This window comes from Patella vulgata, chromosome 4 (assembly GCF_932274485.2).
Source record: "Patella vulgata chromosome 4, xgPatVulg1.2, whole genome shotgun sequence".
In the NCBI taxonomy this organism is placed as follows: Eukaryota; Metazoa; Mollusca; class Gastropoda; family Patellidae; genus Patella; species Patella vulgata.
Window position 1 is genome coordinate 20,598,383 of NC_065882.2, and position 16,993 is coordinate 20,615,375.

The following is a 16,993-nucleotide window of genomic DNA, read 5'->3' on the forward strand; positions in this document are numbered from 1 at the left end:
CAATTTTTAGACTAATGAACACACACATTTGCAAAATATTCCAATGGCCCTGATGATGATAATAATAAAGTTATGTTGTTGAAAAGCTCTCTACCAGTCTGTTTCATAAAGACAATGGATAATAAGTGAAGCACTACCATAAATCAATTTTCAGCTATTATTAAATAGGTTCCATATGTAAACAGGGAATCAAATAGATACTTAACTAATGTCAATCCTGTTTAAAAATAACTAAACCAAACTGGGTAATCAGTAAAACTGTGACATCATTACCAGAAAAGCTTTAACAGCAGTATAGTGAGGTCTTGTGTATTTGAGCTTCTATTGAAAATTCCATCAAAACTAGCCTAAGCAGAAAATGCTCATGATTGTTATTAATCAAGTTATTGATATTATGAGCTATACATCAAGTTTCACCACTCTCACTCAATTAAGATCAAATAGTAAGTGCAGGAGGACGCACTACACACAAAACAAAAATCTACAAGATAAACCTGCAGACAAGACAAAATATAGACATTGCAAAAAATAAACAAATATCAAATCAAGTGAATGAATCCAGGTGCCAGCCGTAAGCGTTCACTGTGCTGCCTGTACAGTCCCGGACCTGTCATCATACAGGTTTCACTCAAAATGAAAAAAAAGAAAGAAAAAAGATTTACAAAAGAGACGTAACAGAAATAATGCCACTGATCTTGAACAAATTGAAGTTATCATGATCCAAAGTCTCAACCAATCAAATGGCTTATCACTCTGTTTAATTAATGTCTAATTAATAATTTAGAAAACATATCAGGCCTAAAGAAAGACCTGCAATAGGCAGATTTAGCTCTTGTATATTTATGTTTAAAAGTTTGTATATAAATAAATATGATTTCGAAAGACATGAGATATATTATATATCTAATAAACAAATTTCCAATGATGTGGTGAACTATATTTGATCTGGTTGATCACCAAGAGAGTTAACAATGGGATAGTGACATTGTTAGTAAATTTCATTTACCATCATGCAGTCACTATAGGTACAATTATATGTCTCTATAGAGACTAAAGACATAAACATGATCATTGGTCTCATACTAAACTATATAAAGAACTAATAGAACAAAATAACATATTATTGGTGCCATTAACCCGTCTAATGACTTATCTTAATTGTCTTTTGACATGATCTTACCATACAATATATATATATCTCTAATGTTTACAGTGCTGGAGGCATGGCGGATCAGTGGGTATGGCGCTGTTTCACTATCTAGGGGGTCCCAAGTTCGATCTCGGCATTGGCTGCGGAATTTCCTTGGAATTTTCCAGTCTAGTTTCATCTTGTCAATGGTGCAGGATGTGGGCTGACAGGATAAAGTATCTAGTCATTCAGATGGGATGAAAAACCAAGGCCCTATGTATACAACTGGTAGGACACTAAAGATCCCCTGACAGTTGGAAATCAAATTAAGAGTAGGTCTTCCTACAGCCCTTCTTCATTTTAACATGGTTGGTGCAGAAAAATAAGACATCAAATTTTGTAGGAATATTATTGACATAAATTTGAATATCGTACGGGAATTAAATATGAAAAATAACGAGGTGCACCTATTTTTTTTATTACGTATGAATTTGAATATTTTGTTGACACGTGATTCTTAATTGTGGTTTGAAAACGGCAGCTTAAATAACGATAAGAGTTATGTCCCTTTATTTTCGGGAAGAAAATGTCCAACAACTAAAATTTTGAAATCCCATCACTGCATCAAACCCCATTTTATTTCATTTGATTTCGTTTACAGAGCAATTAATATTGTTTTATTTATCTTAACAGTTTTATATTTCACAGTTAACGATAATTAATTTTCTATTTTGTCTTGTGTTGTTACTGGATATTTTCACTGTGTAACTGGTAAGTATCATTTTTTGTCAATCCATCAATACTAATTGTTTTGTAAATGAAAGAAAAGATAGAGTGATGAAATTGGATGAAATGGATACACTGTTGCATATATCTCTATATAGTTTTGCATTTTTTTTTTCTTTACAGTTTGTTTGACTCAGTTTAGCTTAAATTTGAAAATCATCTAGGCTTGAAAATAAAAAAGTAAAAAGTAGGTTGTTCGTGGCTACTGAATGGGGAAGATTGGCAGAATTAGCTTTTAAAGTGAGCTCCATGTGCGTTGAAAAGAATGCAGCACTGGGAATTTACCTTGCTTCATTCTCGGTATAACAAAATTACCAAACCGTTTTGTTTGTTGTTTACGTTTCATTGAAGCTAACAGTTGTCGGTGGAAATTCTCAGACCTTTTTTTCCTCAGTGGAAACTATAGAGTAAAACTGACCATTTAAGTTTGAACTAAAAAAAAGAATCTGTTACGAATCCACGGAAATTATATCAGCATCATGACGTCAATAAGAAAGAAGCCAACACCATGGTTGTGTTTTATATCATTTCATTAGACAAAGTTAGGAGCCTATTACCCGTCTCATTACAGTAATCTAATGGTTATAGCATTTATTATACAGATAATAACACGGTGCTAATGTATTCAGTAACAAAGCCTTTATATACATTTGTTTTATACTAATTTTTATACATTATACAAACATTATTTCATTTAATACTGATTGAGAAATTATGATATTGCGGTCAGCTAGAAGAGTTTTAAGTTCATGACATTTACCGGTTTTATATTAATAGCAATGAAATACGTGTTTTAAAGAATACAATTATAAAACATTGTAAAAACCTATTCAAATCTGAAATTGTTATGACATTAACAGGAAGAACATGTATAATTTCAGTGTTATTATCAAAATTATTTAGGCGGCAATATTTTCTATGAAATTTACAAGTTGAAAACAAGACATTTAGTGACCTTAACAAAATTGGGCTTGCTTTATGAGCTCATAAATGTGTCAAGCTATTACAAAATTAAAACAAGAAATCAATTGCTCTGACTATGAGGAAAGGTCCGTTTCTGGGCCTCCACAACTTCAGTTTACACATATACTTGACACCAATTGCTCAGACTATGAGAAAATGTCCATTCTTGGGCCCCCACAACTTCAATTTAAACATATTTGCATTGGTACTTAGAATTATTGGTAATAAGAAAATATACAGAAAAGGTACAGAGCAAATTCACTTGAACAAATGTAAACAAATAGCTCCCAAGAAACATATCTACTACTGGTAAATCTGGTTCAAATCCATCCAGGGGTTTAGGAGGAAAAATCAAAAAGAATGCGGGGATAAATCTAATTTTGTCCATATGAGCTGCCCTCACCAAACAAATCTAAATAACAAGACCCAAGCAACATACTAACAAATTTGGTTGAAATTCACCGAATGGTGAAAATTGAAATATTTCACAGACATATATGTATGGTCATACAGAGGGAGTATGGCATAAACCCATTCAGATGTTGATCTAAAGTAATGGGGCTAGAGGAATAGAGGTATTTTGTGCTATCTTTGAGCTTTGTCATTATAAACTATAATTTGTAAAACCTCAAGTTATTGAACCAGTTTCGTAATAGACAGGATATGAGAGAATGGAAAGGTCAATATTATCTAGACAAATATGAAGTGTTTCTGTATTTTGTAAGACATCTTGTCATCTCTATAAAAAGAATGTAATCTGATGTTGAATTCAACATTAGTAAAGGCTCAATACCACTCTTGTTGTAACTGAATAATATGTCCCAATCTTTATTCTGGTCAACAAATTGTACTTTTTTAGAATATTTCAATTAAATGATGATACAAATTTTATCTTAACACACCTTATTTAAAATTTTTGAAAAATTCAACATAATGGTTTGAAACGTCTAACGTAAACTTTTTCAAATGGAACTTCGATTTAAAAATATTTTCGAACCCTCTGGACAAGTAAAATAGGATGTAATGGACAATTTACACAACAGGTAGGACACTTAAACATCTAGTACTTAGATAGAGATATTATTTATTTTCTGGAGCTTTTAAGCCAGCAAGAGTGTTATTGTTCCTTTAAAGTAAGGACATGGAAAGAGACATGTACTAGAATTCCCACAAGAACTTTGTATTAATTGGAATTAGCAGACGTCAGAAATTTCCACTTAAAATAGACACAGGGGTCTCTCTCTATCTAAGCAAAATTGTATCTTTCCATTTTTTTTTCAGTTTCATATATTATTTTAATCATTAATGGCTGAATCTGTTAAGGTCATCATATTCCACTGTTTGTTCCACTAAATCGAAACTTGAACTTGTGGCAGACTTTTGTTTTTTTAAACCTTCCTGCTGTGGATGATCTATTTTTGGGGCTAGTCACGAGATTACAAGATATTTGGACAAACAGTTGTACATACTCTCCATCGAATTCGAACTGTCAAGGTTTGTTTACATTTATTTATACATGGATTGACCAGTCTTATTTTACCCTTTTAAGTCAAGCTCTTCAATGCTACCTTGGAAAAGCGGGAACAGGGTTTGAAATTTCCGGAAGTTTTTCTTTGGTCTACCCTGAAATTCACCCCTAGTACACTCAAGTCCAGTTCGGTAACCTACAACTAGGTTCCTGTGTTATTGATATTACAATGAAAAACCCCCAAAAAACAACCAACTGAAGCTTTAAGTGATGAATAGCAACAATAGTATATTTTATGTAGTAATTTAGATGATTAAAAATTAAATAAAAAAACATTGCTATATTATTATGTAGATAGCATTTTCAGCAGAGTTATTTTTATTACCTTTCAGTCCAAAAATATGTGGGTCCAAGAGCACAACATACATGTACCACAACTTTTCAAGCAACCATAAGTTATGGAATGAAAACCAATTTATCTGGCCTGTGGAGGCCAGGGAGCTGGGGGCAGCTGCAGCTCCCCGAGTCGGGGTAAAACAATTTTTTTCGGGCGATCATCTAATTTTTCAGGCAGTTGCCAAATAAAATTTTATTGGATATAAAAGGAAGAATATGAAAATTATTCCATCCCACGAAATGAAGTGCCGGAAATCTGGGAATTATGCTGACCATTGGGTGGGGTGATGCAATTCCCAACCGTAGTTTGATTCAAGGTGTTTAATTCTCAAACTCAAACTGCAGTTCCAGAAAATTCACTCCGCTAAGTGTTATTTGCCTTTACTTTTCGAGATTTTAGTCATTTACTAACTACAGTTATTTGTGTATTTAATCCAATGGCTGTAAATGAGGATTTAACCATCCTGTGATTGAAAATGACATTGATAGAATTATTGATACTTTTGCTAATCACTAGAACCGTAAATGCTGTTTCTTTTGAATCTGTCTCTAATAATCCTGCCCAAGTGAACTAGGTTGTTTTGCTGTATATCACTACAATCCTATGTATTTAGCCTAGAAATCAAGTTCCTTATTTGGTCCAATGATGTATGACCCCCTCAACCAAAGTCCTTCGCCACAGCCAGATTACTATTTTGTACATAGACCGATTTCGATTCAGATTGTTAAATTTCACTAGAATGGTACGTATATATACGATAATTATTATTTAGGAGTGATGATGAATAATACACTTTGAGATCAGTCAATATAAACATTAATTTAGTTCTTAGCGAATTTCACTAATTGTTGATCGGGTGATATCTGGTAAAGTTATGTAGCCTGTGGGTTCATTTTTCGAGCCCCCACTCACCCCATTTATAAAAGGGGACATATAAAATATAAAAAAAACAAATTTAATAGCATATATTTTTATTTTACATTCTATAATGCCAATACTATCATAGCCCTATTCTAAAACCTTAAATAAATTAGGAATCACCTAAATAACAAATACATATAATGGACTAAATAATACAATTTGAAACCAAGGCTCAACATTTGAATAGAACATAAAACATATACCTATAAAAATAAATAACAGTTCAGAATTGAATAGTTGACTAAAAAGTAACGGGTGTTTGGTTAAAAATCTAACAAAACATAAATATGATGTATAAAGACTTGACACACTAACAAATCAAAAACACACAAACTGGTATACAGATAAGCAAATTTAGTGTGGGATAGAGTAATGTTATATATATATATATCTCTCTATACGTAATAACATAATGTTTTTGAAGGGTGATTTGCAAACTGTCAGAATCGGGGGAAACAACTACACAAACTAGAGCATCGCTAATGCTGCAATATACGTCCACATTCCTGCTTTCACTGATATGGTACTTTTTAAAATGAAGTGAATGAAATATGAAATAGCTGCAATGACTGTAATATGACAGGAGGCAAAGAAGGCTAGGCGTTGCGCTGTTTTGCCAAATTTAAAGACTAAACATTAAAAAAAAGTGGGTGTGACACTGCCCCAGGGGGTCGGGGCATGCACCAAAATAAATAGTTGCTGTAATTACAGTACAAGGAATAAATATGCCAAGTTCCAAGATGCTCCATTCAGAATTCCAGCCTGTAGACAAAAAACACAAAAATTGGCCGTGGCTCTGCCCCTGGTGGTTGGATGAATGTGGACGTATAAAAATTGATGGGGGATTCTGAATTCCATCTTAAAAACTTTTGGCTTGTAGAACGTTTTAACTAATTCAGTGACAGGAACAGTTATAATTGTTTCTATAGTCATACAGTCTCTCCAATTACATGTAGGACCAGCTAAACAATCCCAGTAAGTCTGAATAAAATATTACCAAAAACTCAGACCTGTAGAGTGTTTACATAAAGTCATACTCTGTTAGATCATGACAATGTTATCCCTTTTAAAATAGATTCTTAACCAAACTTTGCACTAATCAATCTCACCACTGTCCATGAATCCATACCTTTTTTCTTACTATGTAGCCTAATAATCAGTAAAGAGTCTTTGTCCATTTTGTCTAAACCGACTAGAAATCTTTTTAATCCAAATGATGTGGGGTTTTTAATATCACTTTTTGAGTACTTCTGCATTTTCCCTCACAATTTTGTACATTTAAACAGAAATAGAATTGTATAAACAAGTTGCTGTAGTATTCATTAATTTAGAAATTCGGAGCACTTTTGTCTTCCATATCTGTTAAAGTCCAGGCATAATATAAGCTATATTATCTAATGTCTTTGAGTGAGTATTTCGATCACATCCATTAAGTTCACTAACTTGTTGAGTTAAGCACATTAAAGGTCCACAAGCACAAATTAATGAATCCAATAAAACAGACAGTCCACCTTGAACTGCCATATGACCCTGTAAAAATATTGCTTAGAATTTCACATGTTTCTGAGGTCAAATGTTAGATATATGTTTGATAACGTAATTCTTTATTTTACTTTTTAAAAATATAGTATTTATAAACATATATATTTGACAGTATGAACCAAGTTTAAATCTGTATAATGACCCAAGTTCTAATAATTCCACAACATTGTAATCTTTCTTTACGAAAAAGTTTTTTGTCAGAAATTCAACATGATAGAATTGTCTCTTATACACGGGTCAGCAGTGCCTGTCAGGTGATTCCCCGGCCCACTCCCACCCCAGGAATATTATGAAAAAAAATATATATGCTATAGTAAATACAAACTTATGTAAAACTGAAAAGTTATATGACTTTCGCAAGTTTTGAAACTACTATTCTATGCACAAGGTACAATTTTATGGATACAAAATTACTGAGTTTAATACTAAGGCACGTTTCGACGAGGATACTCTCATCTTTATCATTTGCTTGATAAAGTTGAGAGTTTCCTCGTTGTAATGTCAGTGTTAAACTCAGTAATTGTGTATCCATAAAATTGTACCTTGTGTTAATATCAAAGAAGCTACTATTCTATGACTGGATTTTGGTGTTCTGATTTTATTCCTTCTAGTCAGTCTATATTCTTGGTGCCTTCAGTGATTAATATTGATACTTGTGCAAAAAATAAAATCAATATTTTGATACAGTGTAAAAATTTTACTACACTACATTAGAAGTTGTTACTTCTAATATTAATGCTAGAGTCATAGAACTTTGCTGCAGTTTTACATAAGTTTGTATGTACTATAACATATGTACTATGTATATATTTTTTCATAATTGTCTAAGGGGTCACCTGACAACTTTCTGAGAATTTGGTCCACTTGACATGGAATGTAAATAAGAAGAAGAAACTATAAAATAACAATGGATGGGGGCTACTCATGCTCCCTAATATGCTTATCAGCAGCTAAGTCGTTAATATTAGCTCTAATTTTAATGTCAACAAATCACCCCAAGCAAATCCACTATAAACTCTGTATAATGGTTTAAAAGTAAAATGTTAACGGGAAGATAATTCTTTTATTCTTAAATTGAATTTATACCCAAATGACCAATCACACCAAGTTCTAAAAATTCTGACCTCTATCACATTCATAAGATCTGAAAAATTTGACTGTAAAGTGAAGGGTACATGTAACTACAAGATTTGCAATATCTGAATTTCGATAGACCCATATTGATAATCCCACTACATTTATAAAAATTCCATTGGGAACTTTAACCTGTAGATTTAGGACAGACCGATGAATGATGGATGACAATAATATACAGAAATAAAATAAAAAAACTAACCTTAGTTTCTTGTAGTCTCATGCCTATAATACTTAGAGATTCTCCCATTAACTTAAGATGAGCTGCCACATCTACAGGATCAGTTCCCAAACCCTAGAAACAAATACAATATGTTAATTACTTAATTATGTAAATAAGGATCAGTTCCCAAACCCTAGAAACAAATACAATATGTTAATTACTTAATTATGTAAATAAGATAACTTGTTTTATTTATTTGTCTTCTTTCCCAAGTGTTTATATGGTTTATCTATTTAGATAAAACACAAGAAGAAATAGGCACATAAAGTATACACAGAACTAGGTACTTTTAAGACTAACATTGAGAAATTCTTTATTCTAGTAACTTACTCACATGCTTGTTCTTTTAAAGTTAGGGACCACTGGGCAATGACCCCAAAGAAAATAGATGGGGTGACATAAACTGAATTTTTGTACAATCAGGGGCCATAATCCAGAAAGTTACAATATGATACGCGCGAATATCGAAAGGAACCGAGATTTTTGTGATATAAACATATATTTTAAGTTTCATCAAAATCAGACAAAAATTGTTACATCCAGCGGGCCACAACCTTGGTATTACATACTTTTACACTATTTGCATTCAAGGAGAGGCCATTTTGTCGGGCAGAAGCTAAAATCAAGATTTTTTTGGTACAATCAGAGACCATAATCCAGGAACTAACGGACTGATATGCGCAAATATAAGGAACCAAGATTTTTGGAACAAAAACATACAATTCAAGTTTCATCTAAATTGGATAAAAATTTTAACCTCTAGAATGTCCACAAGCTTAAAACGTGATTTTTCATAAAATCAGGAGCCATAATCCATGAAGTTCGATCCAATACATGCCAATATCGGACGGAACTAAGATCTTTTGGAAATAAACCTATATTTCAAGTTATGTCCAATTTGAGATTGGAATTATGACCAGTAGAGTGTCCACAAACAAATTGTGGAAGGATGGACAGAGAGGAGCGACGACAACATATGTCCACATGAAAATGTGGGCATATAAAAGTCCATATTAACTATTTCCTCCCACATGTTCGTTGAATCAGAGGAATAACCCTGTTGAAAACTAATATACATACTCTGGGTACAGTAATATTTAAATGCTCTTCTGCTGAATTTCTTTTAGTGACTGGAGCAACAGGACTCATTGGTTTGGCTGTAGTAGATATTACCACACCAGTTGGTGCGGATGCTGCTGCAAGGGGTTGAGACTGAGCTGGTTGTTTCGTTTTACCAGTACTAATCAATGTTGATCCTTTTCCTGCTAACTTCTTAGCTTTCCTCTTCCACGACTGAAACATACATGTATTTTATTATTGATGTAAAGCAATCTTAGCATTTTTTCAATGCAAAAAAGAGTCCCCAGAGAAAATTTATTTCATATTTCAACTGAAAAAGCTATAATATTCTTTGATTGGTTTGATTTCTTTGCTTACCAAGAAATAAAGAAAATCAAATATACCAATGCTATTAATTGGAAATAATATTAATATTATACATGTACTAGACTACTTTACATTCTACTTTTATTTTACCATTCCCATAAACTAGTAGGTATTCTTGCTACATAGGAAGTTAGTTTGTAGATTGCCTTGCTTTCTCAAGTCAATATAATAAGTACCGGTATTGCTATTCAATAATATGTCACATGACATCGTTTATAAGCAATAAATGTGAGAATGGAGTTGTACACTTTGAAATCTATTCAATTACTAGATCATGGAAAAAAAAAAAAAATAAATAAATTGGGTTGTCTCCCTTTAACTAAACGGCTTTATTGCAGACTACGATAGAAAAAAGCTGATAGATACCCCAATCCAGATCTCTCAGAAAAATTATTTGTGTAAAAAATAAAAAATATGTAAGTAGTGACAGGATCCATTTATCTCTATAAAGTCTGGAAAAATTTCTATTGTACAAAGATAAAAAGTCTTACCAACTTTTCTTTTTTAGACAAACCCTGCCATATCACACCCAATCTTCGACTCATCTGTGCAAAATCTGGAAATACATTTACCTCAACTTAATAATTCAGAATAGTTTAGTGTATACAGAACATTGGCCTTGGTAGCATTGGCTCCATGCATGGGCTGTGTTCAAATAACAAAATTACTGTACATATACATTCATTATTATTTGTTCCGATGGACATCGTCCCATACTTCACAGTCCATGCATTAATCATGATTGTTTGACTGATATTCTTTGGGTCTTGTAATTTAAATAGGCCTTATTTCATTGATAGAATGCCTTATGATCAGTACCGGTTAGGTGAAAAATGTTGTCAAATCATACATTTTAGTTAATGATATTCCATGAAAGAATCGTCGCAAATTTTTTTTAATTTAATGCTTTATCCTTTGGTTGAAATGGACATGAACTACCATTGTTTCACATAATTTATTTCAGAAACAGGGTCGGATATTAGATAGCAAGACTAATTCTTACCCATTTTAGGATTTTCTTTAAGGACATCAGTTCTATGAGCATTACACCATAGAGTATAAGCTGTAGGCGGTCTCTTGTTCTTCTTAATCTTTGGCTGAAAAATATGATACAAATTATAGAAATACAATATAGACAAGGCAACCAACCATATACAGGTCCCCAATAACATTAGTTAAAGTCAATACCCATTAAAATTAAAATAATAATGTTGGAACTGCAAGATAAATCACAGAAAAATATTTATCACATCAAAATTATATGCCAGAATTATTTTAGTTCAAGTGGATAATGAGACAGTTCATCTCAAATATTCCCTACCGTTTCGTCTATTTTAATTGTTGCTGGGGATATTTTTTGTCAAATTATTGCATATAACATTTACCTTTTTAAGAATATCTGAACCCATCTTCTTTTTTTTACTAATAACTTGTTTATGAACTTTAGCAGAAAGAGCTGCTAGATCACCTTCAGGTGGAACTGGACCTTCTATGATCAATATATACATATTTTAAACACTCATTAAACATCATTAATTTCAAACAATTAAAATCGTCTAGGGGCCTAATAGCAAATGCTGAGCATTGTTGAAGCATTCTTTACTCATTCAGTTTTCTGAATACAGGAGATAGGTTTTAGAACTTCAAATAGACTATAAGTGAATTTTACCAACATTGACTATTTTCATTTTCTCTTCATAGCAATATTTAACTAAAGTAAGTTATTTCTAATTTCAGCCCTCAGGAGAACTTTGAAAAGACAAATTTAATAGTCAAACTTTATTTTGTAAATAAATTCTGATTAGAGTATCAGAAGCCTTACCTAATGTTTCACCATCCAGGTCTGGTTCAGTCTTAACTTTTTTCTTTATCTTACCAATACCAGTTGAAGTTTTCTTTACTGGTTTCTTTTTACTTGTAGACTGTGTTGGATCTACTATTACTAACTGTGGTTCTTCATCTCTGTCAATGGAGTCCATTGTTTCCCCTAAAGTTTCAAACTCAAATTCTAAATTTTTCTTAGATTTCTTTTTAGGCTGTGGTTTCTTTTTAATATTAGCAGTATTCCCTGCTGCATTCACTAATGCTGCTAGATTAGGCATGGCCTCAGATGGTGATTTACTTGTGCTGGTTGGCTCATTTGTTGGCGATTCTTTTTTTTTCTTGGGCTTTTTGGTATTTTTTATCACCTGTGTTTCAGGAACACTGAATTCAGGTTTTATTATATCAGTTGGGTTTTCTTGTTTTGGAGAAAGTATCAATTTCATTTTAAGACTGCCATCGTTTTTGCTACTTGGAGATATTGAAGCTATATCAGGCATATTAGCATAAATGGCAGAAGTAGGAGACAAAACGGCTAAGTCGGAGACGGTCGGTGCTTTTACTTCCTCTACAGTTTCAATTTCTAATTTAACATTTGGAGGTAATGGGGAGGTCAAGTCTTTGACCTTAACTTTAGATTTTATGGCTTTTTTAGTACTTGCTGTAACTCCCTGTGATTCTACCTCAGTATGCACTTCTGGCTTTGATTTAGTAACAGCTTTAGTACTAACAGAGGGAACAGTTGGAACAGCAGGTGAACTCAGTAATAACTTGATAACACTGCTTTTGTTAGGTTTTTTAGGAGGGGGTGTTGTAGAATCTGGGATATTTTCAGGTGGATCAGTGGCAACAATTTCTTCTGTTTTCACTTTCACCTTTGTAGCTGACCCACTACATTTTATCAAATTTGTAGTCTTTTTATTAGAATCTGGAGGCTTTTTGTATTGTTTTTTCTCAGCTTCTTCAAATTCCTCCATTTCCAACACCTTAGCTGATTTCTTCCGTACCTATAGGAGAAAAATAAAATTAGATTCTATGCACTAAGTCAAATTGCCTATCACTCTGCTTAACCTGAGCAGAAAATAATCATTATGGAACTTAGTCATGGTAAGGTATTGATGTAATGAAACTATACACCAAGTTTCATCACAACCACACAATTAGAATCAAAGTTACTGTGCCCCAAAACATCAACAAAAAAAAATTACTTCTTTGCTTAGCCTAAACAGCAAATGCACAAAATTGAACCCAGACGTTCAAACAATGTCTACCCACACAAGGTTTGAACATTGTACCTCAAGCAAGCAGAGTTATTGTGTTCAAAAGTGTGACAAACAGACAAACAGAGAAATCCATTCTTATGGTCCCCTGCTTACTCTGAGTCTGAGTTATTATATGCCAGTTGCCTGTCATGGCTTTAACTTGGTTATTCACTGAGCCAGTGCAAAATCTACACAAAGCTTAAATTCTGATCCATTTCTCACAATCTCACAAAAGATTCAAAACTAAATAATCATAAACCAGCCCTTCTGTGTTGAACTTTTCTAACATACCCTTCCAACAGTTCTGGATGATAGAGCTGAATCAGACATTTCATCATCTTTACATTCATCAAAACCTAAAAGATAAACAATGTAACTGTTTATAAATTATTATACCGGTACATGTAACTTTATAGAATGAACATTGATTCTTAAAGGTTTTTTTCATGAGCTGCTTAAAACCGGGGACAGTACTGTTGTTAGTTGTAAGAATTAATTTTTAACTAATGTTTATTCAGTGATTGTATTTTGATGGAAAATTAGAGAATTGAATCCTCTGGAGTAAAGCCCTCAGCACTATTTTTGAAATGATGTTATCTTAACTATATCTAACAGGTATATCTTTACAGTACAAACAGTTGAATTAAATTTACCAAACAAACAGACATGTATTTGCATTTGCATGAATTTCAAACATACAGTGTATTGCTTTTTAGTATCCCAAATATCCAACCAATGCCAAGGAAGATGGATTCATAACGGCCAAAACCAAAATTAACTTTGATCTAGTAAATATGACTAAAACATTATTCAAAACAGATATAATTTTTTGAAAATATATGTTGTGTATATAACCTGGTAGGTGCAGGTTGAGGTACATGTACGTAGGCACACATACAATTCTAGTCGGTCAGAAATTCTATGACTTATGACTACCTCCACTGCACATGGCAATTTTACTATCCTGTCTAATTTAATATTATTTCATCACATCAAACTGTTTTTTTTCCTAATTCTTGTTACGTGACCATTTTAAGAAGGAAAATGAAAAAAATATCACATAGCTGTTGGATTTTATCAAATCACATAACTATGCAGTAAAGTTTAACCTTTATTTCAATGGGAATTGGTTTATTAATATTATATACCGGTATGTTAAAGATACTCTTCCTGCATACAAACTGTGTGATTTGATGATATATTTGGACTAAAAACATTTTGCTACTAATTAATCTATCAAAATTTTGCTTTAAATCCCTCTCAAAACTTTGTATTCGGCGGAAGATAATGCATGCTATAAATAAACTGTTGTTAGACTCCATTTTTCAGAATGTATTTTTTGTTACTTACTGTCCATTTATCATACATATTGAGGTCTAAATAAATTCTTAATTATTTTCTGTCAACTACTTTTTCTGCCGTTTAATTGCCTAACCATTTGATCAAGAAATAACAACCGTTCCCTCAGTCAAGCTAGCACAAAATAAGCTGGCAGACAACAGTTGGGGGCCAGTTAGTGATACCCTGACATTTTTGCCCAGTGCTTGTGGCCCCATGGGTGTTTTTCAGGAATCCAATATTTTTCTAGTAAGACTGGGATCTATACCAAACTTGCCATACTTTTAGTGGAAATAACCATGCGATAAATACTTTGAGGACAATGTGGCCAATCTAGTATCTAAATCTTTAGCTACATACAATCCTAGTATGTGCAGATGGGGTCAGTTTAAATTAATTGGAAAATAAGGGATTTATTGGGCAGTAACTTTTTTTAAAACCAAACTTGCTCAAAGGAAGTCCTTAGAACGATCTACTACTGTGGCTGGAGGAAGAGTCAAGAGATCAGTACTACTATTAGTAGTAGGGTGCCCCACCATATATAAATATCTCCAAATATCTTGACAATTACACCACAATATCTATATCTACCAAGCCTTAAATCAGTTTCACACATTTATAGTCACTAAATAAACAGTCATGTTGTACTTAATAAGCTATGACTATTTAACCATCAATAAATGATAGACTGAAATATGGTTACGAGTGTTGGCCACGGTCATTTTGTACTTCTATGACTATTTAATCATCAATAAATAATAGACTGAAAAATGATTAATAGTGTTGGCCATGGCATCGGGGCACTTTTTAGTAAAAATAGGTTACGCGCCCTTGTTTTGAAATTAGTCTCGCTTAACCAGTCTACCGACCATTCTCCGTCTGATTGACAGGCCAGGATAATCAAGAATACTTTTTTTATGAAACATAACAGGAAGCTGGAACAAGAAATTGAATTTAGAAATGCACACGTTAGGCCACTCAACAATTGTTTTAAGAACCTTGTAAAAGTAAAATGAAACTACTGCTAGTATCATGTTCTTGCCTTACCCGAGTGTTTCAGGGATATTACTTGTAATAAATCAAAAGATGCCGCTCCTATTCCTAACAGTATAGTTAATGATAAAGCAATATCAAAAATAAAACAAACATAATTTCTAAAGCTGCTGTAATAACCAAAAAGCTAAATATTACTGCTATTCAGAATTGTCAACAATAGATTTTTTACGGCTGTAATAGTTCATAGATGTGTAGAGAATTTCATGTGCGATGGCTATTTATAGACTCATAGTAGGGGTTTCAGACCAAAGTTTTAAATGACAGAAAATTTTTTTTAAAAATATTTTGTGAAAATATACATAAAATGCTACCCAAAATTCTTTATTTTATCAAAATATTCTAATTAGATCCAAACTTATGGAACTTTAAAATCCGAGATCGACATCAATAATGTAATCAAAATGCTCTATACCAGTCAATGCGTGCCATGGCACCAAAATAAGTGCTTTTCAGTCATATCTGACAGGACATCATTAGTATTTTCCATTCAGAAACGCTAGTACCAATTTTAAAACTCAAATCTGCATGTTATAGTCAGCTAAGATTTATCAAAATCGTAATAATGTGAATGATATTATGTCAAATACATGTATTTATAATCTGGATGATACCACAAAAAAAATAGGCTATATTTAGTCGAAATTTAGCAAATTTCACTTCCTGTCAGCAAAAAAGAAATATCCCGATTTCTACGGCTGTAATTGTCGTAGCTCCTGGTACCACGCGCGTGACGCACCATAATAATCACAGAAATGTCATCTATCTTTTGATTGGTTCTATATTTGAAACCCCCCGGCATTTTCCCGCGAGCGTCTCCTGTACAAAAACGGTAATTTTGCTTACATTGTTTCAATAATTTTTGAGTCTGAATCTTTGCAGATATTGAGAATGATATTAAACTATTACAATACAATTGCTTGCTAGTAATACATTTAAATAAAATAGTAATTCAGAATCGTAGATTGAAGCAGGCTATATTTCCACCCGATTAGATTTTATTACATACTTCGAGAAGGTATTTGTTGAGTAATAAAACCTACTAGTAGTTTATCCAGGGCTGGCCGTCCTTACCGCGCGGTAGTGTTATCGCACCGCGTAACCAGCCAGAAATCACTTCGAGACAAGCCACTGAAGCGTGCACATTCGCTGTGTGATTTCAACTTTCAGTAGGGGAAATTTTGGCTGCATGGGGCACCCTACTAGACTTATCTAGGCTTATTAGTGGAACCCTAATATGTCACTACGTCAACGTGTGCTGCTGTTTTATTTTATTTGAAGCGTTTGCCGATTTGGTTTAGTTTGAAGAAAAATTAGTGGTGTAATTTTACCATCGTTAAACTTTGTTCTTTTGAATAAGGATCCGTCGGAATGATCCAAATCGCTTGAGTCGTCTTCTCTTTCACGTTTAACACCAGCCATATCAGAAATTATTATTATTGAATAAATATAAAAGAAAACAAAATAAACAACAATTCCGCCAGAAAGCTGTTTCCTGTTTATATAATCA

At 32.9% G+C, this 16,993-nt stretch overlaps 1 protein-coding gene across 1 annotated transcript; it reads right to left on the reverse strand.

Annotated features, from left to right (window-relative positions):
* Positions 1-5,697: 5,697 nt before the first annotated feature.
* On the reverse strand, positions 5,698-16,968 carry LOC126818487 (HMG box-containing protein 4). Its single transcript, XM_050545944.1, has 9 exons — positions 16,815-16,968; positions 13,384-13,448; positions 11,832-12,837; positions 11,395-11,498; positions 11,013-11,106; positions 10,501-10,565; positions 9,644-9,856; positions 8,543-8,635; positions 5,698-7,194 (listed from the first exon to the last, which is right to left on the reverse strand). Exons 1-9 carry the CDS (start codon positions 16,903-16,905, stop codon positions 7,027-7,029), a joined length of 1,899 nt encoding a protein of 632 aa, XP_050401901.1. The 5' UTR covers positions 16,906-16,968; the 3' UTR covers positions 5,698-7,026.
* Positions 16,969-16,993: the final 25 nt, after the last annotated feature.